The sequence below is a fragment of the Zeus faber genome (assembly GCF_960531495.2).
Source record: "Zeus faber genome assembly, chromosome: 5".
NCBI lineage: Eukaryota > Metazoa > Chordata > Actinopteri > Zeiformes > Zeidae > Zeus > Zeus faber.
In genome coordinates, this window is record NC_137192.1 from 7997226 (window position 1) to 8024356 (window position 27131).

The window sequence follows — 27131 nt, forward strand, 5'->3', positions numbered from 1 at the left end:
CCTGCGTTTGCCTTTTTTTTTTTTTCCTTCCCCGGGAGATCATATTGTAATATCGTCTCTCCGACGCTGCTTGTGGACTGAACATGGCGACTGTACCCGTGTATTGCATCTGCAGATTGCCCTACGACGTAACCCAGTTCATGATCGAGTGCGACGCCTGCAAGGACTGGTTCCACGGCAGGTAAAAGCGCCGCCGATTCGCGTGTTTTTGTGTGTTTGCGGTTTTGTTTTCGTGCGGGTTGTTATTTGTTGTAATTTTTTTAAGTACATATATATATTTATATACGCGTTTTGACAGCTTTTGTCGCCTCCATCTGAACGTCGAAGAGCCAGGCCGCTCGGAGAAGAAGGCGGAGTTTACATGGATCCCGGCTGGGGTTGGGACATTATTATTATTTATTTTTTTTTTGTTGTTGCGCGAATAACACAAAATATTTCCCCCGCCACCACCAACAAATGGGAACGCGCTACAATGGCGGGATTCATAAGTTGGCGGACACGGGTTGTTCGTGTTGTGTTTGTTAAGCCGGAGTGTGTTAACCACACGAAATAACCTCCTCCCCGGGTGGAGGGTGATCATGGAGGCGGGCGGCGGCGGGTGTCTGGGGGACGTTTGCGGAGGGATCCTCCCGCACATTAAGTCGCTATATGCTCGGATTAATATCAGGCGCAAACGGCACTATATTTTCCACTTCTTTTCCGGCTTTACGCGGCGATTTCGTGGTGGGCGCGGGGCTTGGAAATCACGACCACCCGAGTCTCTCCGCTCGGGCTCGACCAGCGAACGCGGGCGCTCGCGTGGATACACGACGGGCGTGTAGTTGCAGAGGAGACGTCGTTATCGTTCATTCGGATCAAGTTTCGTGTTGACCGGCGCCGTGTTGTGGCTCCGCGGGGGTGTGATGCGGTCGCTGGTCACAGTATCCCGCCGTGCGACGCGGACGTCGTCGTCACGCTCCGGTTCAAACCCGAAGCCCCGTCATGTCCGCTGTTGTTATTCCTGTCCGTTGACGCGGTCGGCGCATTGTAACGTCCGCGGGTGCGTTTGGGGGAGGGCCGCCCCCGTCGGCCGAGCGATTCGAGTCGGTTTCGAACGTTTGGGTTTTGGGAGGTGAAAGGGGCTTTCGGGTTCAGAACGAGCGTTTACGCGCCGGAACATTAACCCCTTGTGGGCCTCGCTTGCGTCGCCCAAGCAGCGTGGCTCCTATCGCCCCGGCCTGGCAGCCGAGCCATGTTTTGTCCTCCTCGCTTCTTCTTCTTCTTCTTTTTTTTTTTTTTTTTTTTTTTTTTTGCTTTGGAATCTCCTCGCACAAAACGTAATCTAAAAACGAGACGAACAAGTGCACATGTCAGAATAAGATAAAAAAAAACAACTATATTGGCCTGTAATGACATAGGTCAGTGGGTTCTCAACGCCCTCCCCCCAGGGCTCCTGCAGGAGGTTCCGGGGGGGGGGGGGGGTCCCCCAGCAAAACCGATCATAGTTAAACGTCACTGTTATTTGATTTACAACACTTTAGCGCCGTTATTTGTTAAATGTTGCATGTGTTGTAAAATACCTTATGAACGCACCGCTAGTTATCCCCGAAATATCATCAAGATTCAATGTCGATAGTGAGGTGTCCGTCCAAAGATATTGTGATTTTGTAGGCTCACCCAGCCCTCGTGGACCGTCTCTATTTGTTTTGATCATTTCGGTTTCGGAGCCTTAACCCTAACCCCCAAAAAGTCCTCCAATTCTACCTCCGATTTGGCCATTGATAACGGTCGTGTAAACAGGCTACAGACTATATTTCTGGTGCCCCTGTGGCGCGCAGACCAGGGCCCTCGTTTATAATCAGTGCATAAGCGCGAAGACCGCCTTTGCCACGTTATATGTTATACATGTTATACATGTTATATTTGTTATACATGTTATACATGTTATATGCAAATGTTGGGATTCATAAAAAAAAAAAACTTCACAGGAAATTGCGCGTACCTCTCCGGAATCGACGACCCACCCACATTAGAGTGCAAGCGTGAGAAATGAAAAATACCAACGGCACCGGGATGGAATTAAAGGCAGCAGTGGGAATTGATATGGTCGGCGGTAATGATAATGTCAAAGCTTTTCTCTGGGATATTTCTTATTGCTCTTTTACACTCCCGGGAAATCCTATTACACTGCCAGAGGCAACACGCCCATTGATTGTGGGCCACGGCGTGTCCAAACTTGAGAATTACACAAGAGAGAGCAATCAAGCGACCATAAATTAAACCGATAAACAACTGTTAACAAAATATGAACGAGCATCCGTCAAATCAGTTCAATGCAATGGCCTTTGTACATGTACTACAACTAAAAACACTGAGGCATACTTTTCCTGTTCAATTTCTGTGTTTGTTTTTGAGTTTGGTCCCACTGTGTCCATTGACAGTACAGCAGCCACTCAGTTACTGATGTGTAACGTGGTAACTGATGCGCTCGCATTGTCGAAGTCCACATCTGTCACATCTCTTTGCACGACCGCAGCACACTGGGATAAAGGAACAAAAATGCACACTTATCATGCGTTCGCCATAAGTCATGTGACCAGAAATAACCGTAAAGGCGCCTTGTCTGTCTTTGCACCTGCATACATCTGCCGTTTGTGTCGTTCCTTCCGTCCCAGAATGGTAGAAAACATGAAGCAAAACGCGCAGATCAGGTGAATAGGGAATCTACGGATGCATTCAGGTCTGAAAAGGTTTACCTCACCTTTACTGTCAAAGGTACTTTAAATCAGTAGCTTTAAAAGTGATTGGAAAAACCGCTAGACACCCTTTTGCGCCACACAGTTATCCTTTTAATTTAGTAAAATACAGACTTTGTGTGAGGTCCTTATGGGTTTCGGTTGCTTGGTTATGACAGACACCATCATAGCCTCCGCCTTCCAAGTACCCTTAGAAATAGTGTTCAGTTGGCACCGCTCCAAGAGTTTTATGGTGCTGGTGATGGCTTGTGAATAAGCTGTATTAATTTCAATTAGCCTAATGTTGATTACGCAGTGCATCAGATTCTGCTGCTATATTATGACTGTCAATATTAATTACAGCTGGATCATTGTATATTTCTACACAATCCTGGCAAATTCCAAGATAATTGTAATTTCTAAAAAACTTTAATTTAAATTCCCACGCTGTCTGTTGGCAGCTTCTAAAGATTAATACTAGGGATGCACCGATTGTGAAATTCTGGGCCGATGTATAAAATAACAATTTGGCTGATTGCTGATACCAATGTTTTGTTTATTTGTTTATTTTATTTTTGTTGTTATTTTTCCCCGTTTTGTACCAGGGAAACAAAGAAATCTTTCTTTCAGCCCTTCGTCACACCGTCTTTGAATGAGCACAAATTCAATCATACAAATTTATGAAACAACCTTTTATATAACATTTTTCACACAACAAAGATTATTTTTGTGATAAATTACTGTTTCAAAACCCTCTTTAGCCTGCTTTACAACTGCCTACTCAAATAGAAAAAAATGTCAGCACTTACATAGCCCAACAAAAATGACCTTTGGGAAACATAAGTGTCATTAAATGTAAAAAGGTAAAAGCGATTAGAAAAGCAATAAAGTTGAAATCAAATCAATAATCAAAGTTAAAATATTTGAACTTTTCTCCGTCCTCCGCAAAGGAATTACAGCCGGATGTTAGCAACTTTGCAGACATGGAGAAAGCGAGGAGCAGACTTTACTGCGCATGTCTGCGGCGGCTGCCGGAGATTTGCGTTGCGGTGACGGACGTTTTCTCTAGAATATTGCATTCAAATGGCTTAAATAAGTTCAAGTTCAAATTCAAGAGATTATTTGTCACATACATATACATACATTCATACATATAAAAACAGTGAATTGATATATAAACGTTTTTTCTATTTATTAATTGCATGGAGGCTGTTTGGTGTTTATAGCGAGGAAGCCCATGGAGGATTTGACATGGTGGTCTCGCATGTTGCGGTTCGTCCGGTGATGAAGTTGCTGCTCCGGGTTATAACTTGTATAAACTCTTATATGTAATAACAGACACAAAATAATTGTAACAATTTATTGGGGTCTTTGTACGTCGCCATCGCAACATATCGTCACGCTCTTTTTTCGTTTTGCTGTCGTACCTCCCCCTCGCTTCCCGGGTTGCGTTCAGGATGTGCCGTCAGCCCATTCCTGTCTACCGTGTTCCAGCTGAACGTAGCATCAGGCAAATAAACAGCACAACATTTTGCCGGCGCAAAATGGAAGCGACACAACGGATAAACATCGGCCACTCCGTTCTGTGAATGTCATCTTATTTGCTGATGGGCCGATGGCAGTCAGCGAGGCGAATATCGGCCGATACCGATGTACGGCCGATATTCACCGAAGATGGGTGCTTCCCTAGCTGCTACAGTACGACACATCACCCGGTTTGCATTCAACAAAGCAGAGCCCGGTTGACTGATAACAGGATAGCTACTTTGCAAAAAAATGTTCATAAAACCAGCTCAAACATCAAAACCTGCTTTGCTGAGGGCAGCTCCCGTCGTGCAATTCTGTGGCAGAGGATGTTGCCAGAATTTCAGCTGTGACAGTTGAATACAAGCAGTGGATTAGAACCCAAAATGGCTTTGACTCCTCTAATAGGAGTTCAGCAGATCTGGCTTCTCATCCTATGGGTCAGTGGTGCAGACTAGTAAGGACTGCGTTGTTGGGGAATTTATAAACCTGTAAGACTGTCAATGATACGCTTTCTATGCAGATGTAATGCAGATAAATGTAAAATGAATTAATTACAAATTAATTATCTAAGATTATATATTTTTTAATTACTTTAGTTTGGATTAAGTTAATACAATGTCACTGTCTAGAGAACTACATCCATGTAAGACTGCAACCAAACTGCATGGACTTTACGTTTTATGGTTTCATCTTTTGTCACTTTTAGATAACTCGACGCAAACAGCGTCGAGTTCAGACAGACATTAAAGGAGCGATCGGTAACAACTTAGCCCAGAGGAAGCCGTAGGAACTACAGCCACAATGGCATACGTGTCTCCGCCTCCGCGACCTCAAACCGACCCCGGACCTCCCTCGGCTCTCACCCCTCCCGTCCCTGTGAGAGCTACAGTGACCTCAGTTGGACACAAAGTATTAACGGCTAAATTGAATTTTTAGGTTGATTAATGTCAAAGTTAAAAGGTGACATACCCCTTTGTAAGCTGTTTTTAAGTTCAACTAAGCTGTTTATGCCAAGTTCAGACTACGTGATTCGGGCCTGATTTTCTGCTCGGCGACAGGTTTTTGGAGATTCCCCGGGCAAAGCCCCAGATCAGAGGCAAATTGTAGCACGCTCACAACTGCCCACAACGCGATCCGACTGCTCCCCGAGTGCTCGCGGGCGGCTCGCGGACGGCGGCAGGATATCAAGCAGGTTTAATATCTGGTCGTGTCGGGGTCGACTCAGGATTGATGCAACAAGCTACAGCTAATGAGAGCAGACGCGGAGTGAGGGGGAGGAGTCGAGAAGGACAGATGGGAGTGCACGGCGCAGCAGCCAGAAACGCACAACATACCTATTTTACCTTTCGTGTCCAGTTTTTTAATATACTTCTTATTTAAATTCTGCTTTTATTCATTTTTTTTTATTCACAGGATTCCCCCTGGTGAAAGACGTTGTAATGTGTGACCCCGTGTCACCGATCGGTCACGTAGTGTGAAACCACCAACGACTTCAAGGCTCCCGATCACAGGATAGGAAGTTGTGTAGTGTGAACAGCACAGCGATCGGACCACTTTTAAAGTTGTGTATTGTGTCCGCGGCATGAGTTCAATTTGTTGAAATTGTTTGGTTCCATTTGGGCGTGAGCATCGATTTTCTTTTTGTTTTGTTTTGCCTAAGCTCAATCGGCAATAAGAGAGGTGATTCTCTCTTTCATTGTATTAGGTTTCCTTCGGAGGCAACCGCGCTAATAGGAGTCGTCGCTGCCGAGAAGTGAGTGATTAGGGGCTCATTACATCCACTCGCTCTGTGATTAGGGCCCGCGCGTCGCTCACGCCCACTGTATTCTCCCCTCGTCGTCTCCCGGTGTTAATTTACGACGCTGCACTCTCCCTGTTTGTAGCTTGGTGTAGCAGTTCGTCTTGACGTTCAGCTTTAATACATTCAGTTCAGGGCCGGGGGGAAAAAATAGAGTAATTGGAGTAATTAAAAACCTTTATTTTTGTATATTTGAGGCGCTCTAGATAGGTAGATAGAAAAGGCAGTAATAATAATAACGTAATAAGAACACAAATAGTAAAAGAAAATGACATTATGCAATGTACAATAAAAACAAACCTCAGATAAACAATAGAAAATAAGATTCACCATAACAATAACCAGTGTTTGCACTTTTCGTTCAGGCAATGACTCATTGCTCGCCAAACAAAGTATCCGAGCTAAAGGCACAATAAGTAACATTGGACCACAATTGTGTGTTGTGTGTTGTAATTTAAGTAACGTTATCTATGAATCCTCGAATCCTGAATCTTGATTTGTATTTAACCACCTCGGTCATGAGCGGAGCAGTCGGAGCCTCTATAATCCATATTTCTCAGTGCAGACGGGAACATCCTTTCGCTCTTTAAATGACTTCACAGAGACTGAGCTTTGCGGGTAATAGGTTTTCATTGAGAGTGTACCTGCACTCCATTATTTTAATGCAATGCCTCTCCATTTGGCATGGACAAATGTTATCCCTGAGAAGTGTTCTGAGAAGAACCGTAGTTCTCACTTTTTGGTTTCCAGCGTCAATTATGTCCGGCGATAAGTCATACTGGGGATGCGGGTTTGTTTTGAAAGTTTCTAAGAGATGAGATTTAAGGCTCATGGATCATTTCCAATACATATATTTATTCACTTGTTCATACGGATTAGGACTCTGGCAATCAAATCTTTCATTTGTCGATCAGTAATTTCATGACCTTTTTAAAACAAACGTCAGACTGTGCAAGTACATATTATACTGTACCCCCTGTAATGGACCATAGGAACACTTTTTTCGAAAGCACACGCGCACGTACTTGTCTGTTGAGAGATACTTCATGCAACAGGATGCAACGCACTTTGACTCAACTCAAAAACACACAAAATATATTCTTGCACTCTAAAGCCGGCGAGTGGAAAGAATAATAAACACTCTTGAAATTTAACAGTACGGAAACATATTGAATTAAGGTCCGTGAGATGTGTTTTTTAAGAAATTGCGGCAGTAGGGAACCGGGTGAAGGGGAAAAAAATGGGGACTCTGGAGGGTTAAAGACATTATCGTTTAGTTTAGTCCTTAAAAGATAATCAGTAATGTATTTAAGGACATTGGAACTAATGCATCACTATGTTCAAGAGTCACCGCGATGCTGTTTTTCGCATTTTTGAGTGGTATTGCAATCTGTATTTAGTTGTGTTGCCATATTTTTGAGACAAGGTTTATTTTGTTATCCGAATGAATGATGCTTAGAGATGTGACCCAAAATGTCTCACAATACAGGGAATTAACCCTAACCCTTACTTTCCCATGTATGTGTGCGTGGTGTGATGAACCTCAGTTTGATACGTCACCAAGTAACATTGGGTAGACATCGCCATTTTCATGCATATCATGCACGTTTTAGAGTCAGTTGAAGCCATTGGTCACATATGCAATTTGCATCAGGCCTAAATATATGATTTGGTTATAACGTCATTCTCCTATATTATTGTAATAATGAGCTTGAACTTGAACTTGAACTTGAGATACGACCCGTCCTTAGCCACGCCCATGTGTTGTAAGACAGAATATTCGGGTGGAATTACATAATTCTTTTGCAAACATAAGTATGAAAACATAGAACGTTGGTACAGAGAAAGAGCTTGTGACGTGTGGCTCCCTGGCACCGATCAGTCATGTAGTGTGACACCACATCAGCTTTCCCGCTCTGTTGATTCTGCCGACTGAGATATTGCTAATCGTTCATTGGGGCCTCCGATTCGACTGCTTGTGCTTTCCGATGTATTCATGAAGCGAAATCACAGTAAAATCGCCAACTTCATGCATTTATCAGGGTTCCTACCAGGTCCTTGAGGTGCTTGAAAAGGCCTGGAAAAAGATTTGATAATTGAAGAGCCAGACATTCCCCTTGGTCGTGTTGTTTGAAATCGCAACGTAATGAAACAATTTCCAGAATCGCATTCATCAAATGTACCAGTGTGGTTGGAAGTAGATACTTGCAAGAGCAGATGACAATGACATTAATAATATACATATCATAGATATACTTTTATAAATTATTACGATTTTATTGTGAGTATGTTCTGTTTTAATGAATTTAAAAAAAGCATAATACAATAATATAATCACATTGAAAATGGATTATTTTGAAAAATACGTTAGACAATACTTTATGTAAGTACGTTTTACATTTTTACATTAGGTTAATCGTTATTTAAAAAGCGCCTTGTAGGACGTACTGTTGCAGAGTGCTTAGTCAGGTAGCATGAAACAAACGGACGTGCATATACAAACCATAAAAATAAATAAAATAAAAGACATAGTAAGTCACGTGGAGCAAAGTTAAAGGCTAATATCAGGATGTGTATGTGTTTTTAAATGACGGCGCTGTCACTTGTGTCCACGCCGGTGCATTTGAGCGCCGGCCCCCGGAGACGAGCTTGACGCCGTGGAGCACAACGGGCTCCACCCGGGACGCGCCCTGCGCAGCCCGGGACCGCGAGTGCGAGCGGCGTCCAGACGCCGCCCGCTCCCGCTCTGAGCTCCAGCGGAAGCGCGGGAGGCGTCGTAGTACACGAACCACTCGACGAACAGAGAGAGAGAGAGAAAGGAACACACACACACACACACACACACACACACACACACACACACACACACACACACACACACACACACACACACACACACACACACACACACACACACGAGGGGGGATTGTCATGACTGGCTTTTGGAAGCAGCGCCCCCACGCGGAAGGAATCCGCCCGTGTCGCCCCACGCTGCGAGCGGCGCTGGGCGGCATCGTCAGGCTTTTTGTTGTTGTTGTTGTTGTTGTTGTTGTTGATTCTTATTTTTTTTTTTCTTTCTTTCTTTCACCTTCTTTTTCCTTTTTATAGCTCACATTGTCCACACGCGACTCTGCGCCTACGTACTTATTTATCTATGTATTTATCTGTTTGTTTGTTTGTTTGTTTGTTTGTTTATTTATTATATATATTTTTTTTAAACGTAAATTATAATCATTTTGTCATGTTTATCGTTTTGTCGGATCGATAACATTCCACATTTGTATATTTCATCCCGATGTCAAGGGAACTTGAAGCCAATGTCTGATATTTTGCAAATACTAAAAATAAATAAAATAGTAATACAAATATTTCACATTTGAACAATAATTCAAATACAATTTGATAATAATGTGACATTAATACAAATAAAGTGTTTTTTTCTATTTAAAATGTGAATTACAGGTGTTTTCACAAGTTGGGTTGATGATTGTTTATGTCCTACTGTTAGTCAGTAAATTGCTCTTCGTACTGTGGATGTTATTAAACCTTATGGCCTTTTTCTGGGACAGTGGCATAAAATCTGAAAAATAAACAACTGAACCGTTCATCAAAATCGTCAGGTAATCGTCAATTAAAATGTCATGGTTGCCACAGCCCTAATAATGCTCATTTCTTATTAGACTACATTCACGTCTCGGCAGTTGAGAACAATATTTCTTGCTGCATCAAAATACTTTTTTTTTTAACCACAAAATACATTTATTTGTGTACGTACGTAGACACTTATCATTAGCCATTAGGAAACATGAAATAAGTGCATCTACAATAAAACAACAGTTTTTATTGGTTTTGTTTGGAGAATCGCGCAGCGGAGCAGAGATTGTGTGGTGCACCGCCACCTTTTTTTTTTTTTTAGAAAGGTTTAAAACACAGGAGATTTGCGGGAAAATATTTAAACCGGAGGACAAAAATTTGGTAGAATCCCGGGGAAAAAAGGGAGAGTTGACAGGTGGGCCTCATAAAAAAAAAAAACAACAACACACAGCACAATTATTTTTTTGACTTTCTTCCCTCGTCTGTAGTTTTGTCACAAACCGTTGGTATTAACTCCTCTTTATTTGAAAAGATTTGTGCTGGTCTGTGCAGCCAACAACAGAGCAGCTCCCACGCTTAGCTTCTCGCAAGGGTCTGAGGGTCTTGCGGGAAAAAAATGCTGCACCTCCGCTAAAAGTATTTCTTAAGCCGTGGGTGGCGTCGGAGGGCGAGGCAAATCTGAACGGCTTGTTGAATCACATGTTTTCTGACCGAGGGACCCCACACCAAACTGACTGCCTGGTCTCATTTCACAGTTTGTTGGTTAGTAGGCCCATCAGAGACCCAAATGTATAAGGAAAACCCAAATGTATAAGGAAAAAAGCAAGTTTTTCATTGTCCCCTCTTACTCTGTACCTGGTGTTTATGCCTCAAACCGTCCTGAATTGTCCCGTGACTTTTGTCCGTTTTGTCCTGTTGACCGAAGTCAAAAGTTCACACCAATTTGGACTTTCTAACTATTATCTTCAGCTCAGTTTTTTTTACTTTCCTTCCATGTGTTTCAGCTGTGTCGGGGTGGATGAGGATGACGCTCCAGACATTGACATTTATCACTGTCCAAACTGCGAGAAGACCCACGGCAAATCTACATGTAAGTCACCGCAGCAAACGTTACCTGCGCAAATCCAGCTTCACACCGACTGCGTCGTCGTATCTGACGGGCGTATCCTGCCCCCGGGGACCGTCAGGTGAACTGCATCTGGGTTTCGCGTCACAAACGTTCAGCTGGACATTTACCATGTTCCATGAACTAGAGTTTAAAACTCCCTTTATATAGTGATTACAAAGTTCAAAAAATTGTGTTAATGGTGACCCCCCCCAGCGTTAACGTTAATAACGTCACATTTGGAAAAACCCGACTTATTTTCTTGGTTTTAAGCCCAGTTCCAATAGAAAAAAAGTCATAGTGTCAGACCCAAACCTGTCAAATGAATTTAAACATTTGTACACATCCCGGAGCCTCGATGGGACTCTCCATAGAATGAATGGACTTCCGGTTTGTTCTTGACGTTCGTCGTTCGTCGTTCTTCGGTGCGAAGCAGACTTTCGAATAGTGGTTTGTTCACACTGTGTATGTGTGTGTGTCGGTGTGTGTGTGTGTGTGTGCGTGCATGTGTGCGTGCGTGTGTGCGTGTGTGTGATGCGTTAACTTGAAATGCGTGTTTCTGTGTATGCCGTTTTTTACACTTAACACAAAAAAATGCTGTTTCGGTCCGCAGTGAAAAAGAAAAAGAATTGGAACAAACATGACACGGGACAAAGCACGGACATCAAGGCTGTGCAGAATGGCAGCCAAGTGTTCATTAAGGAGCTTCGCAGTCGGACGTTTCCAAGGTAAGGCTGAATCATTTCTTTAGTCTTTAAATGAAACGGTCCGCTCCCAGAATTGATTCTGCAGTTTATCATAACGTCCACTCGGGGGCAGTCTCCGATAGCTTTCCAATAGAAACGTCCCTCCCTCACATGGGGTATCATTACACATGGTCCGCATACACAAGAGATTGATTGTTTTCCTGTCATGTAAAGCAGATCCGAATGCTTTCACATGGCTTTACAGGATGACTGCAGTTGGAACAGTGAGATATTAAACTGACGCCGAACCCCCATTTTCGTCTCTTTGCTTTTGCAGCGCCGAAGAGGTCGTGGTAAGACTGAGCGGCAGCCAGCTGACGATGGACTACCTGGAGGAGAACGGCTTCAACGAGCCCATAATGGTCCTCAAGAAGGACGGCCTCGGCATGTCCATGCCGGCCTCCACCTTCTACATCAGCGACGTGGAAAACTACGTCGGTGCGTATTCACTCCCATCATTTATTTGCAGGGACAACATTGGATACTGTACACATGAGGACCACGGACCCATGTGATAAGATGTTGTCTCTGGCAGACAGATCTGAGATTTGTAATGCAATATATATGTATATAATGATCTCCTGTAGCTGTACTTGTTAATTTAATTGATGTTAATTAGATTGAATACATTGTTTTTATTTCCTACATTGTTTTTATATCCTGTATTTTGAAATGGTGCAATACAAATATGTCTAATACATTTCCCTTGATTTGGTTTGAATATTTTTTGGGACATATGTGAGGGGTCCTCGTTTTGTTTTCCCTTATATATAAGGGGTCCTCGGTTGAAAAAAGTTTGAGAACCCCTGGTTTAAATCTTCCAAATCATTTCTATAGTTGCAGTAGCGCCCTTCCTCCAGCAGAGAGCGCGTTTGCTCTTCCTTGGCGTCTATGAGACCAACGCTCTTAACTTCCTATTTATTTGTTTCTCCTATTTCTCTTTTATACAGCTCTGAGAAATTGTTATTTTATTTGAAAAATCGCACCATCCTCCAGTGTTTTATACGCCGCGCTTGCACTGGATCGACCGCTTGTTTTGGGTGCAGGTCCCGACGTGGGTGTGGACGTGGTGGACGTCACCAAGCAGACGGACAGCAAGATGAAGCTGAAGGAGTTTGTCGACTACTACTACAGCACCAACAGGAAGAAGGTGCTCAATGTCATCAACCTGGAGTTCTCCGACACCAGGTGGGCGGCCGTTTGGATTTGCGACGGAGAGACGCACTGTCGAAATGTTTCGAAATATTTCACGCCGTAGCGCTTCACTCTCCCCGTCGCAGGATGAACGCCATCGTGGAGAGTCCACAGATCGTGCGGAGGCTCTCCTGGGTGGAGAACTACTGGCCCGACGACGCCCTGCTGGGAAAGCCCAAAGTCACCAAGTACTGTCTGATCTGCGTCAAGGACAGCTACACGGACTTCCATATCGAGTGCGGCGGAGCCTCCGTCTGGTACCACGTGCTCAAGGTGTGTCCGGACTTCCAGTTCACTGAGTCTTCAATGGCCCCAATTTGAATGGGAAATTACTTGTTTACGAACCAGCAGAAAGTAATGACTAAGTATTTACCCTGAAGGAAATGAGCTCAAGCTGACTTTTCCCCTCGATGGATTTGGACGTGATACACAATATTTTCTGTCCCTCTTCACTACACTCTATGATGAAGGCAAAAACGGCCCAAAAACATACTTATATATGTAGATTGATGCTTGATAATGCCGAACAAATAGTCAACAAGCAATCCTTGCCGACAACTAGTCGATTATCATATTCATACAATTATCATTATTACATTGTTATATTATATTTTATTATTATCATGCAATTTGTCACGGTGAGGATTGGTGCGTTTTTTTATACATAATGAGCAGTCTGACATTTTAATGATAAGATAGAGAAGAATAGAAAAGAATAATATATAATAATAAAATCTAATTAAAGATCAAATGAAAACACAAATAGCCTAATATACACAAATAGTCCAAAATATACAGAATATACAAATGCGATTCTACACACAGGATAAATGCTCTGTATAGGGTATAAACAATATTATAAGAGTATTCTTTATTAAGATATTGCAGAGCTGTTTATAGGAATTGGGGCGTGTCCTTCTCTGCACCAGGGGGAGAAGATCTTCTTCCTGATCAAACCCACTTCAGCCAACCTGTCGCTGTACGAGCGCTGGCGGTCGTCGTCCAACCACAGCGAGATGTTCTTCGCTGACCAGGTGGACAAGTGCTACAAGTGCACGCTGAAGCAGGGCCAGTCCCTCTTCATCCCATCAGGTGAGAGGGCGCGGCACGCCGCCGCCCATTGCCGCCGGTGTTCGTCCAACCGACGCAAATTCACCTTTTTATTTATTTTCTTCTCTTGTAAGGTTGGATCAACGCGATACTGACCCCGGTGGACTGCCTGGCCTTCTCCGGACACTTTGTCCACAACCTCAGTGTGGAGATGCAGATGAGGTGAGCTGGCCCTGGCACACCCACGTCACTGACGCAGCACACTGGGGCCCGTGAGATGTTATTTATTCATTTATTTATTTGTTTGTTTGTTTGTTTGTTTATTAATTTGGTTTGTTAGTTAGTTCGTTTTTTTAGTGTGTTAGCTAGTTAGTTAGTTATTTGGTAAGTTATTTATATATATATATATATATATATATATATATATATAATTTAATTATTTAGTTAAAGGCTGTATAAACTAAAATAAAAATAAACAGTATATATGCAGTTTATTGCACATGCGTGTGTATATATAAAAGTCTTTCTCCTCTTGCAGTCCCTTGAAACCCCCCTCCCCATTTGACAGATGATGTTGAAGTAAAAGTCAGTTGCACCGTGGTCATCAGCAGCCCCTGCTTCATGAATGTGAAGTTCAATGTGGGGATTAACATTAGAAAATGACCACCAAATAGACCAGCCAATAAGCAATTATTCATGAAAGCAAAACTGTAAACACCTTAATTTAAGGGAACTTCAGCTTTTATCCTTTTAGCGCTCCGCGGATCGCAGGATACCTTCCCGGTCTTTTGGAAAATGTGCCGTAAATTTGCTTGTTCATGCGATGTCATTTATATGTCCAAAACCCGCGCCCGCTCCATTCCCACCTCAGAGCGTATGAAGTGGAGAAGCGGCTGAAGGTGAAAACACTCACCCCCTTCCCCAACTTGGAGACGGCGTGCTGGTACGTGGGGCGCCACTTCCTCGAGCGCTTTAAAGGTGAGCGCTTTGTTGCATCGCTGCGGACAGGACATCCCCACAGACAGGCAGACACACAGACAGGCAGACACATAGACAGGCGCACACATAGACAGGCAGAAAGGAGAAAGGACTCCCTCACAATCACTTTTACATATACAAGGAATTTGACATGGTGATTATTGGTGCGATTCTCTACAGACAATTGCACTAAAATACTACTTATAATAATCATAATCATGATTATATAATAGTAATATTAATATAATAATTCTACTAATAATTATAAGAACAATATAATAATATTGTTATGGTATACATAATAATAATAATAATAATAATAATAATAATAATAATAATAATAATGTAATATAATAATAATACTAATAATGATTATAGTAATATAATAATAATAGTAATAATAATAATAATAATAATAATAATAATAATTATAGTAATAATAATAAAATGATAAAAAAGTAAAATAAAATGTTAACAAATATACACAAAGAGCCAAAAAATACAGAACACAAATATATAAAATAATATAATATATAGAAATACACAAAATATACAAAAAGCGATCCTATGCACAGGATAAATTATTGGGATCAGTATTAATTATAAATAATTTCTGTGTAGTGACTCCCATCCTCATTTAGCCAGGATACGAGTGGGGCAAAACCAAAGCAAATGCAGTGAGATCTGTTTTTTTTTTTTTTTTGGGGGGGGGGGGGGGGGGGTCTTCTGACATTTGGTGCATGGCTAATGGATATCTGCCGTGCAGATGAGAAGCTTGGACGCTCCCAATATTATTTCAGTACTTCAAATTGGTCGATTCACAGATGACTATCTTCAAAAGACCTGTCTTCAGCCGAAATCACTCGCCCCATTTCGAGCCCGTGTTTAAACTCTCCTCAGCTGGCCTGGAGCGCTTGTTTATATTTCCGCCACTCTCCCTCGTAGCCAAGGCGGCGGTTCCCGCACAGGAGGCCGGGCCGTTAATACGGCATTATACATTTTGAACCTTCAGGTCCGGTCATATCCTTTAATTTCACCGGAAATCGCGGGAAGCTCCAAATGAGATCGAAATCGCAAAGCTGGACCAGCCAGTGCCGCTTGGGGTCATTCCTTCTCTCGCCTCTCCCCTGGTTCCAGCCTGCGCCTCCTCGGTGGTTCATTCATCATTTCCTGCGGCGGTTGCATATCCAAACCTGCTGTAATTAGCCTGCCGTTTTTTTTTGTTTGTTTTTTTGTTCCCTCCTCTGCCTTTTCAACCGCAATTGAAGGCGCGATGCACATGAAGATGGAGCGCGACGGAACGTCTTCCGCGTCGAGGACCCGGAGCGACGTCGAACGAACGAGTCGGTCTCCAGACGCGCCGTCGACTCGCGCCGAGGGGAAAATCAGAGCCTCGGGCGTCTTTTACGTCCAATCTGATGACGCATTTTCACGTTGAGCAACAGTTATGAAGTGTAATCGTGGAGCTGTGCAAATAGACATGGCCGTCAAATCGCACCAAAATGGCGTTTTAGGTCATTTCTTCTTGAAAGCTTCCCGAAAACGCTGACGTCGTGAGTTCAACTTTGGCCTTTACGCATTAAAAGTCTCTCGAACTGTAGTTATCACGGGCTAACAGTGTTGTTTATCAATAATATGATCGGGGCGCTCAAGAAAGGAGCTCGATAGGCTCAATGGTCCTGATTCAAATTTCATGAGATATTATTGCCCCCTGCTGGCCTGGGCTGCTTTTGTCAGCGTTTTAAACGTTTTTTGCTTTCTCGTGTGGACGGAGATTTTCTCTTTTAAACTGAGGGGGAAGATGTGTTTTCCGAAGGATCTGTATGAGTGTGGACAGGGCCTTAAGCTTTACCAGGGAACCATATTGAGGAAAATCAAAAAGCGTGCAGCTGCTGATGGACACACTCTTTGAACCTGCTCCATAGAGTTTAGACTTACTAGTATTAAGTAAATCCAGCACAGTCTTTGTCGCTTTATGCCTAGATGGTGATTATCATTCTAGTGACTTCTTCTGAGCTTGCCGCTTTACAGTTGCTGTTCACTTTGGGTCTCATGACTTGGGCTCCTCCCCTTTTTTTTCCGGGTTTCCAGGTTTACATAAGGCAAATAAGCAGCCGGCGCCCTACTTGGTACATGGTGCCAAAATCATTAACGGAGCATTCAGAGCGTGGACCAAAAAGCAGGTACGGGCATTCCTGGTCTGGTCATACTATCGTCTGCTATTACATTTAAGAACATCGATACGGGCGCTGACGTCTCTCTCTCCAACAGGCGCTTCTCGAGCACGAGGACGAGCTTCCGGAGAACATGAAGCCCACGCAGCTCATCAAGGACCTGGCCCGGGAGATCCGAATCTCAGAGGTGCTTCTCCAATTCCGTCGCCCCCGCGCGCCCTGAAATGAGCCTCCTTCTCATGATTGCGTCCCCTGTCCCTTCCGTCCCCAGAACGCCACGAAAGCCACCAAGAGCGAGCCCAGCCCCAAGGCCCCGGCGGAGGAGGCCCCGTCCACGAACTCGGAGCCCGAGGATCCCGTGTCCCCGGCGCAGGTCCCCTCGCCGCTGCCCGGCCGGGAGAAGGCGGCCCGGAGGAAGGCCCCCAAGCCGCCCAAGCCTCTGAAGATGCCCAAGGCTCCCAAGCCCCCCAAGGTGAAGGAGGCGGCGAGTGGGAAGAAGAAAGGCAAGAAGACGAAAGAGCACACGCCGCCGCCGCCCAAGCCCTCCAGCTTCGCCGCGCTGGAGTCCCACGCCAAGGACATCCTGAGCAAGATGGAGCAGCCCAAGAAGGGCAAGGTGAGCGCGAGCGTCTTGACCTTGTTGTTGTTGTTTTTCATTGCACTTCACACGTTGGGACAGAGAAAAAAACGCACATGCATGTCGTCTCCAGGCCACACGGAGACGTGTTTCCATCTCGCGCCACTCATGACCTTTTTGAAATAAAATGAAAGCCGCAAGCGTTGAACATTTGCATCCCCCGAGTTTCACCTAATGGCATGCCTCCATCTTGCTACCGTTCTGTGGCCCATTCCATCCTTGACTTGAGTCTGGGTGAATGAAAGTGGCCTGGGGGGTGGGTTACTTTTGCTCTTGAACATCATCATGCGGCCGAACGCCATTCTTACTCAAATTATTCTAACCGTTCAGGCCATCAAGAACGTCCTGAGTATGTCAGAGAAAGAAATATCAAAGCAGAACAATGTGGACAAGTTTGAGATCAGAGAGCAAAATAAGAGCAAGACCGAGGCGAAATGGAAATACAAGGTAAGATCATTTCACCGGAGATGGTTTTATCATGCTGTGGAAACTAAGACAGAAACAAAAATGTCAGGGCTTGGGCGATAGTAAAGTTGCGCATGGGCGTTCACAGTGACGGGCACTGTAAAAGTGTAACAACCTGATTATTACTTAATAATGGAAGTAATTACCTGGAGGCGAGCCTTAATCACTGGACCATCCGTGCCAAGAGCCATTATGTCCAAATCCTAGGCTGTGCACATACGTCCACATACATCCTCTTTGTGCGTGCAAGTGAATGACCTTTGGGGTGGGGTTTTTAGATACTGTGAAAATATTGCATATGGTGGCAAATATTGCAATATTCGATATTATCGAATATCTGCCCAAGCCTAGTTCCGAAGCCAAATTGATTTTTCCTTAGAAGCGAATAAACCTAGGCATACTGTATATGGAGTAGTCCCAAAGGTTTACAACCTGAGAGAGAGCGAGAGAGAGCGAGAGAGAGAGAGAGAGAGAGAGAGAGAGAGAGAGAGAGAGAGGGAGAGAGTTCACCCAAAAAGCGACTCGCACACTTGACTTCAAAGCAATCAGCCGAAATAATGATGCGGCCTTAGTGGCACACATCAGGCCTGCAGCTCATCAAGTCGGACTTTTACCTAACGGAATGACGCTATGTCAGATGCATAGCATTCCACCTAAGTATTTACATATGGGCTCTATGCAGGTCTCTTTTTTTTTTCGGGGAGGGGGTTAGGGAAGAAAAAAAGACACAAGAAGTTTGTTGTGTCATTACCGCAGAACAACATGGAAAGCTTTTGGCTTTTGGCTTTTTTTTCCCCCTTTGGAGAAAAAAAGTGTATTCCTCTCGAACGGAAGACATTAGTGGGGAGGAGGGGGCTTTGGTTTTTCGTGCAAAATTCAATGCCAAACTACTTTGGAATGTTTGTAGTCCAATCCAAGGATCCTGATCGCCGCGCTGCTCGCATCGGCGCCCGAGCCAAGGTCACCCGAGACCACGCCGTCGCTCTCGATCAGGAGCGACGCCGGTTAAAACGTTGCAGCTCCGCTCAATTAGGGCCTTTGTGTTAAATAGAATTCAATCTAGAGGGTTTCTCGCTTAGTTTCTGGGCACACACACACACACACACACACACACACACACACACACACACACACACACACTGTAAAGTGGCTGTCTTGTTAAATGTAAATTTCTGGAAGCGCATTTTTTTCCCCCTTGTATGGATTTGATTTTCAGTTGATGCAAAACTGTGCAAGCTTCGTAAGGAGTCAAACTGGTCTACAGAACGTTATCGATGTTGTCGTTGTCGTGGTCGTTTATCTTTATCATTTCCTTCACAGAACAGTAAACCGGATTCCCTACTGAAAATGGAGGAGGAGTGCAAATTCGACAGGACGTCGCTGTTGGGCAGCAAAGACAAATTCAGCTTCACCATGTCCCACAAGAAAACGCTCGGGTACGTACGGCGTCGAAAGGAAACACTTAGGGGCAGTTTGGGAGACATAGATCAGGCCTAAATTTTGACAAAATCACACTTTTAATCGGGTGTAACTGAAATGGCCTTCCTCAGTCACGGTTGAAACTAGTCTCAGACTTAGCTTTAGTCTTGGTTTCAAAAAAATAAATCTTGATTTTTTTTACGGAAGGAAGATAAGAGCTGATCCAGGTCTGAGTGAAGGCTGAAGTCAAAGCTGGCCCAGAGGCAGGTCCATCTTCGGATGAATGGATGTGACCTCCAGGTGGAGCAGGTGGAGCAGCACTAAGACCAGACGGAAGGAGCTGACTCCTCCTTCATGACTTTAGTCCAGAACTTCCTCGTCTCCAACTAATTCATATTTAATTAAGCCACATCTGAGACAAGGCATTTTTAAATTGTGCACCAATTCAAGCAGGGTTATTTCAGTCCCGATCTAGATGTAATCCCATCTGTGAAACCCTGAATGTGAATGTTCCCAATGACTCAAGAGTTACGGCCACGGACCATTAGAGCCCATTTTGCGGCGACCTTGATACCTCTGATGCGGGTGCTTCTTGTATCAGACCCCTTATTGTTCTGTTGGTTGTCGTCGTCCCCCGTCAGCTCCAAGACGCTGAAACCGCAGACCAACTCGAGTGTCTTCGGATCGTTACAAAACTTGAAGGAGGACAAAGCCAAGCCGGTGAGGGACGAGTACGAGTACGTCTCGGACGAGGGCGAGCTGAAGATAGACGAGTTCCCCATTAGGAGGAAAAAGAACGCCCCGAAGAGAGACCTGTCGTGTGAGTAATTTCTTTTTTTTTTTTTTTTTTCACGTTCCAAGCGACGAGTGATGGATTTCTAATATCATTTCAACCAAAAAAAACAAGAAGCCGGTCGTAGATTCCAGAGGATGAAAAGACAGATAAATAGCGATTGAACTCTTTTTTTTTTTTTTTTCTCTCTCTCTCTCTCTCTAGTTTTATCAAAGATCCAAGAACCCATTCAGCCAGCCAAAAAACCAAAACTCCAACCCTCGGTGACCAAGGTATGTATATATACACACACTTCGGGCTCAAAATAATTTCTTTAATTAACATGAAAACAGTCCGCTCTGCTTCAGTCGAGCGGAGTCGAGTAGCCAGCCCCCCCACCCCCGCTAAAGAGAGCCGGTGTTTGAACAAATTGGAGTAATTACCGTATCTTATGTACATAAGGGCGCCCGGTGATTGATTGTGGGGGGAAAGGCTTGGACCGAATATTCCATCGCGAGCCGTAATACCTTTCATCTGAATGCATTTAAGAAATAATCATGCGCAAAATAGCCGCCGCATGCACGCCAGATTGTGTTTGGACAACAACAACGGAGCTTCTCCCGCCCTCCCGAGCGGGAATATTCTAACCCCATCTGTCCCATTCAATAGCTCTGTGGAGTCCAAGATGCTGATATTTATGCCGTTTCCAATCCCACTTTGTCTTTTTTCTTTCCTCCCAAAAAAAAAAAAAAAAAAAAAAAAAACAGAGCGTTGACTCCTCAGATGAAGAGTCGCTACACATAGACACCGAGGTCAAACCGGAGGTCAAGGGTCGCAACTCCAAGGTAAAGAAGAAGGCCGGCAGCGCCGCCGGGATACTCGACCTGTTGCAGGCCAGCAAGCAAGTGGGCGGCATTGACTACAACGCCAACAGGTACAGTGACGCCCTGAGGTCCCCAAACTCAAACCTAAACACTAAACACTGTGGTCCGTGCTACCATCTGGATCGGCTCAGGGGCCTGACAAATTCTTGTAAAATTAGAATTTTTGGGGGAAATTTCACAGGAGCTAAGCTATTCGATCCGCTCTGCAGCCATGCATTGAGCTCGCACAGTTGGCATGCTGCCCAAACACAGAGATGAAACTGGCATTGAACTTCTCGTCTAAATCTGGGTAAGATAGACAGAAAGAACTCGAGCACCCCCTTCAAAGGAACGCATAGAGGATATTTCCTCTTCGGTTTTATATTCTTACGCGCTGTGATTGCGCGCGAGGATGGAGCTCTTGGAATGATTTCAAAACGACCGCTATCGTGTCACAGGCACAGACATGCGCAGAACCGCGGAACCCAACGAGATGTCTTTTCAACCGTGGGGAAACAGCGCTCCACTCCCTGAGCTGTGGAGCCGGTGTGCATTTCTTCACTGGCTTCATTTCAGTCCAGGGAGTTGAAGGCTTCATTTAATTAACGGCACAAGCCGCTGACACACAAATGGCCGGGTCACTAACTGATACAACCGGATTTGAAAGCAACGTGTTAGTACGACCTACACAAAACATCCCTGGCGCTGAAACATTGGCCGGTGACTCAAGTCACAATTTACACACGTCCTGTCAGCAGTTTACGCATTAAGTCAGCGCTCCTTTGATCCGCCTTCAATTGGTAAAGTGCGGCGAAGCTCCAGGCTCTTCCTTCACCTCGCGCTGTTTGCTGTTTTGCCCGGCTCTTGATGGTCCATTTCCACCGCACTGAAAGATACAAATGAACAATGAAAGAAGGAAAGAAAACATGGTGTAAAATATGCTAATTTCTCAAATTGTTTTCCCGCTCTGAAAAGGGGGAGCATGAGGAAACGACCGCAGCTAATTATAACCACATTTCATGCACTTTTCTCATTGCCTCAGCTCAACGGTTAATAACTTCTAACGGGCGCCCATCCCAGCGGCCGCTTCTCGTCACGAGGAGGTTCCGTGGAGATATCGTTTCGACTTTCTGACAGTCGCCTGGGATCGGAAATGCTGCTATTTCTTCTGACCAGTCTTTCCACCTGCCGGTCCCACTGACCGCTGTGTAATGGCTATGTATTGTGTATTTCTTTATTGACGTACTTACAGTCAGCCACCTGCATCCCCCAGCACACAGGAGGCCATTCAGGGCATGCTGTCCATGGCCAACCTGTCGTCCTCGGACGGCTTGCAGCAGCCCTGGAGCAACTTGCAGTCCAGGAGCAACTCGCACGGCGGCCAGAGCGCCAAGAAGGCCGGCGGCGGTAGCGGAGGCAACAGCAAGCGGCCCGCCAAGCGCCTCCCGAAGAAGCCGCGGAAAAGCAGCAGCATTGACAGCATGGACTTCGATGACGACCAGGACCACATGGACGCCTGCTTCAAGGACTCCGACTATGGTGAGGGTACAAAAGACGTCGCTTCCTCGTTGCTTTTCTTGGATCTGACAGAAAGCCCATTTCTTAAAGTGGTCATCTGGTGAGATTATTAGAGATTAGAGCAGTTCAATGCACTTTGTGTTATGCATGCGCTCCTCTGTGTCCTATTTCCATCGATGGTGGGGGGCTCCGCTACAAATGCCAAAAACCGAGCACACGCCAGAAGTGAGAGGCAGTCGCAGTGAATTTGATAAAGCAGCGTAGTCCTTGTGGTCAGGGAACTGTTCTTATGGATGAACGTAACACAATTGTTGAATGTAGTTCCGGGACTTGTCGTGACGATCTGGTGGATTTGCACTTTAAAGTTGATGGCTTTAAGGTGCTTTCAAATACAGACTGAACCCTCGAGTATTTTCTCGGGGCTCCTTTCCTCTCAAATGTTTAATCACCAGGATGATGGGGTTCGTGTTTAATCCTTTACCAAATCAGCCCTTTCTGCGTTCCTCCAGTTTGCCAATTTTCCGTCCGACTTTCATTTCTTGTGAATGCTGTCCAAAAGCAACGCTTTCGACCCACCCAGCTTGTTAGCAACCCATTAACGCAAATAATCCCGAATAGTTCTCTTACACGACAGCGTTCTTGGCACTAATTAGTTGTTATTAGTCATTAGCAGCTGGAACATTCTCCTTGTGAAATCATCACGTCAAATTAAGGGATTTTGTAAACATTGGCAAGCTGTTCCTTTTCTTCCTAAATAGGCCTTTGTTTTATCTTGATAATCCAATTATCAGAAATTAAAATGCCCACGTTTAAATGGTTCTGCTTAAAAGACTCGTAAACAGCTGTTCCACAGCTGTCCTGCTGGCTTCCACTGGAAACCCCAGAATCTTAGATGCACTAGAAACTAGAATGAGGTATGAATATAACAACATCAAATATTAAGTCCTTTTCTAACACATATATTTTTGGAATATATATATATAATTTTGCTGATTTATTTTTAGTTTACCCCTCTCTGGAGTCTGAAGAGGACAACCCCGTCTTCAAATCCAGATCGAAGAAAAGGAAAAGTTCAGACGACACTCCATACAGCCCAACAGGTAGGGTGGAACCACTAGCTTTCTAATGGATTGTTCTTTGAATAACTTAAAACTTGTTAAAAATGTATAGTAATGTTGTACAAAATGATGTGAAAATGAGAGTTATATGATTCAAATCAGATTTGTTTGATTTTATAATATGAAAATAATAATAACATGAACAATGTAATAAAGAGAAAAGATAATAATGACAATAATGAATATCAATATTACAATATGAATGAAAAATGTAACCAGACATTCACATTAAAGTTGTAAATACCACATATTAGCAAATTAATGTTGCATCTATAAGCCAGTTATGGGATTCCAAAAATGTTATTTGATTCATTTATTCTGCAAATTTTTCGGATAATCAATTATCCGGTCAACGATTTCACCCGTGTTTTGTTTTTTCCCCTGTGCGCCTGCAGCTCGCGTAGGCCCCTCCATCCCTAGGCAGGAGCGTCCGGCACGGGACGGGGCCCGGGTGGCGTCCATAGAAACAGGACTGGCGGCCGCGGCGGCCAAGCTTTCTCACCAGGTACGTACATCCGAGATATGAAATGAGAAAGAAGGATTCAACTCAATGTCACACACCAATGAGAAAGGTTGTTTTTATTTTTTCTCATTGGTTCGTTCGCCGAAAAAAGGAGGAGCAGCAAAAGATCAAGAAGAAGAAGAAGAGCGGCAAGAAGAAGGCCCCGACGGCTGAGGAGCCGCGGAGACTCTTTCAGGACTGCAGCTCGCCAGAGCACAACGCCGACTCGCGGGACGGCGACCCCAGCGACCAGGAGTACGGCGCTGGAACGGGCAAGTCGCCAGGGGGGCCGCAGCCCATGGCGCCGGGGGTCTTCCTCAGCCAGCGGCGGCCCTCCGCCTCCTCCCCCAACATCAGCACCAACACCACTAGCACCGCCAACAGCGCCGCGGCCAAGGGGGACCGCGGGGGCTCGGCGGAGGCCAAAGGTAAGACGCAAAATAACACGTGTTGTGCAAGAATCGGTGCATCCTGCTGGGAATCCAAAGAGTTAGAATTATACAATACAGGGTTCTTACCAGGTCCTTGAGGTGCTTGAAGTGCTTGAATTTTGTCCTCAGAAATGTAAATTCGGGAAAATAGCCTCTTTTGGGCTGAAGTGCTTGAAAAAAAACAAATACATACACACATGCATACATGCATACATAGATACATACATGCATACATGCATACATTGATACATACATGCATACATGCATACATTGATACATACATGCATTCATACATACATGCATAGATGAATATGTACATACATACATACATACATACATACATACATACATACATACATACATACGTACGTACGTACATACATACATACATACATACACACACACACACATACATACATACATACATACATACATACATACATACATACATACATACATACATACATACATACATACATACATACATACATACATACATACATACAAGCAAATTAATGTAATATACCATTGCATCAGGTCGTAGTTTAAATTTGTATGTCATTTTTTATTCAATAATTAATTTGTTAATTCTAGTTCACTTGTTCTAACTGTAATTCCAGTTGTGTGAACAAACATCACAGCTCGTTCTACATCTGACCTGATGTAGGATATGGAACATGATGATAATAATACCATACCTCTCTCTCTCTCTCTCTCTCTCTCTCTCTCTCTCTCTCTCTCTCTCTCTCTCTCTCTCTCTCGCTCCTTTTGCAGCAAAGCGGCTAAAGAAAGGCATGGCGACGGCCAAGCAGAGACTAGGAAAGATTTTAAAGATCCATCGAAACGGAAAGCTCCTCCTGTAGCACGGACAGGGACAGCCATTTTGCGAACTCTTCGTCGATTAAAAGCCAACACGCGTGAAGAAGAATAAGAAGAAGAACGGCGACGGATGGAGACAAAGCGGGAGAGGAAAATCAAATCATGCATTTTTTTCAATTTCTAAGAAGAACGTCACTCGAAATAGGTTTTTGCCTCTACTTATACTTTATAACTTTCAGATATTGAAATGTACAGAACCTACTATAAATATTTTTTAAGAGAACATGTCTCATTTTACTACAGCTGTCAGTTTATCAGGGGTTGCTAAACGGAAAAAAAAACAAACAAACAAACATGAAGTGAGAAGTACATTGCAGTCATTCCAAGATATTTTAGAAAGTATCCCTCGCATGTATTCGGCTGCATGAAATTTGGGGGCGGGGCTTTCTGGGACTACGCTGCATGGACGCAGCTTATCATTCGCCACGCTCGCCTTCCAGGATCACCTCCAGGACTTTGTAAAGACTCCTCCCGAGAGCCCACACTCTTGCTACGTCACATAGATCATAGCGCACAGTTTTGGGCAAGAAGGCGATTTATTTTGGGGTTTTTTTGTCATCATTTGCCGTCATTGTTTTTTTGTTCGCCACGCACTATCAACAACGGTATTTATTGATCTGTCGGCGCGATGTCTTCCGAAGGAAAGACTGTAAAGCACAAAGCGGAGGTCACGAGCGAAGGTTAAGTGTCGCCCTCATCCGAGTGTAATAACTACGTCATCGCATTCTGCTTAAGCGTAACCCGCGGCGCCTCTTCGTCAAATTGTAAAGACCGGCCGATCGCGCCGGTCGGTCAGTCGAGTAGGTGTGTGGATAGCGTAGGATTCTATTTGATTTGGTTTTTTTTTTCCCCGTAGTGGATGATAAGTGTCATCCAGGACGGGGCTGCGGCTACATGGGGATACTTTCTCTCTTCCGTTGGTTTCACAGGCAGCACCGGACCAGAACCCACGGACGGATCTGTTTCTTTACACGGCTTCACACAGTGCAGTATGTAGAATGTAGCTTGTACATAGCCTTTTAAAATGACAACCCTTTTTGTATCCTTTCCCTTAAAACTTATGTTGACCTTTTTACCAGTTTTGCTAATTATGAACAAATAAATAAATACATCAATATATATATATATATATATATATATATATATATATATATATATATATATATGAATGAATATATACCGCCCTAACGTTGGAACTCTCAGACTTTCGCTGAAAGCTTTGTTTCCTTTCTTTTCTTTTTTTTCCTCTTATTTTAGAAAGCAGATAAACCTTTGTAACTTCTTCCTTTTTCGTTCTCGTAAACGAAGGTGTTGCCTGGAAAACAACTGAAGAACTAAATACAACGTGCTGTCATATATGGCCTTACATACAATACACGCAAGATAACTGTATCGTGATTCTCCTTGAACAAGAGATGAAGCTTTGAAGGGAAAAATACAAACAAAAAAAACGACAAAGTTTCTACGACCAGCCTCTTGTTCGAGCTTTAGTACCCCCACCACCACCACCCCTCACTAAGGGTTTCAGAATTATTTTACTAGCACCTTGTGAAGTGTTTCCGTGTCCGTGAAGTAATTTATTCATGTTTGTAGCTTTTTTATACTTGTACAAGTCTCTCTCTATTTTTTTCCTTCTTTTTTGGAGGG

At 44.0% G+C, this 27131-nt stretch overlaps 1 protein-coding gene across 3 annotated transcripts; it reads left to right on the top strand.

The window, feature by feature from the left end:
* The first annotated feature begins 82 nt into the window (after positions 1-82).
* Positions 83-27113, top strand: phf2 (PHD finger protein 2). Of its 3 annotated transcripts, XM_080001640.1 has the most exons (22): positions 83-181; positions 10638-10723; positions 11352-11466; positions 11762-11922; positions 12531-12672; positions 12765-12951; positions 13608-13770; positions 13863-13950; positions 14600-14706; positions 16798-16889; positions 16978-17067; positions 17152-17496; positions 17848-17964; positions 19303-19418; positions 20043-20221; positions 20399-20466; positions 20941-21107; positions 22289-22575; positions 23559-23654; positions 24068-24177; positions 24287-24602; positions 25380-27113. In XM_080001640.1, exons 1-22 carry the CDS (start codon positions 84-86, stop codon positions 25466-25468), a joined length of 3219 nt encoding a protein of 1072 aa, XP_079857766.1. In that variant the 5' UTR covers position 83; the 3' UTR covers positions 25469-27113. The 3 variants fall into 3 exon arrangements, with proteins under 3 accessions (XP_079857766.1, XP_079857764.1, XP_079857765.1); XM_080001638.1 differs by lacking the exon at positions 17848-17964; XM_080001639.1 differs by lacking the exon at positions 17848-17964 and having other exon boundaries at positions 22310-22575.
* The last annotated feature ends 18 nt before the right edge of the window (positions 27114-27131 follow it).

Excerpts from the sequence above, each read along its gene's own strand:
- phf2 (XM_080001640.1), top strand. The coding sequence starts at position 84 with ATGGCGACTGTACCCGTGTATTGCATCTGCAGATTGCCCTACGACGTA. Across the intron at positions 13,771-13,862 it reads GTCCCTCTTCATCCCATCAG|GTTGGATCAACGCGATACTG; the intron begins GTGAGAGGGCGC and ends TTCTCTTGTAAG. Across the intron at positions 21,108-22,288 it reads ATTGACTACAACGCCAACAG|TCAGCCACCTGCATCCCCCA; the intron begins GTACAGTGACGC and ends ACGTACTTACAG.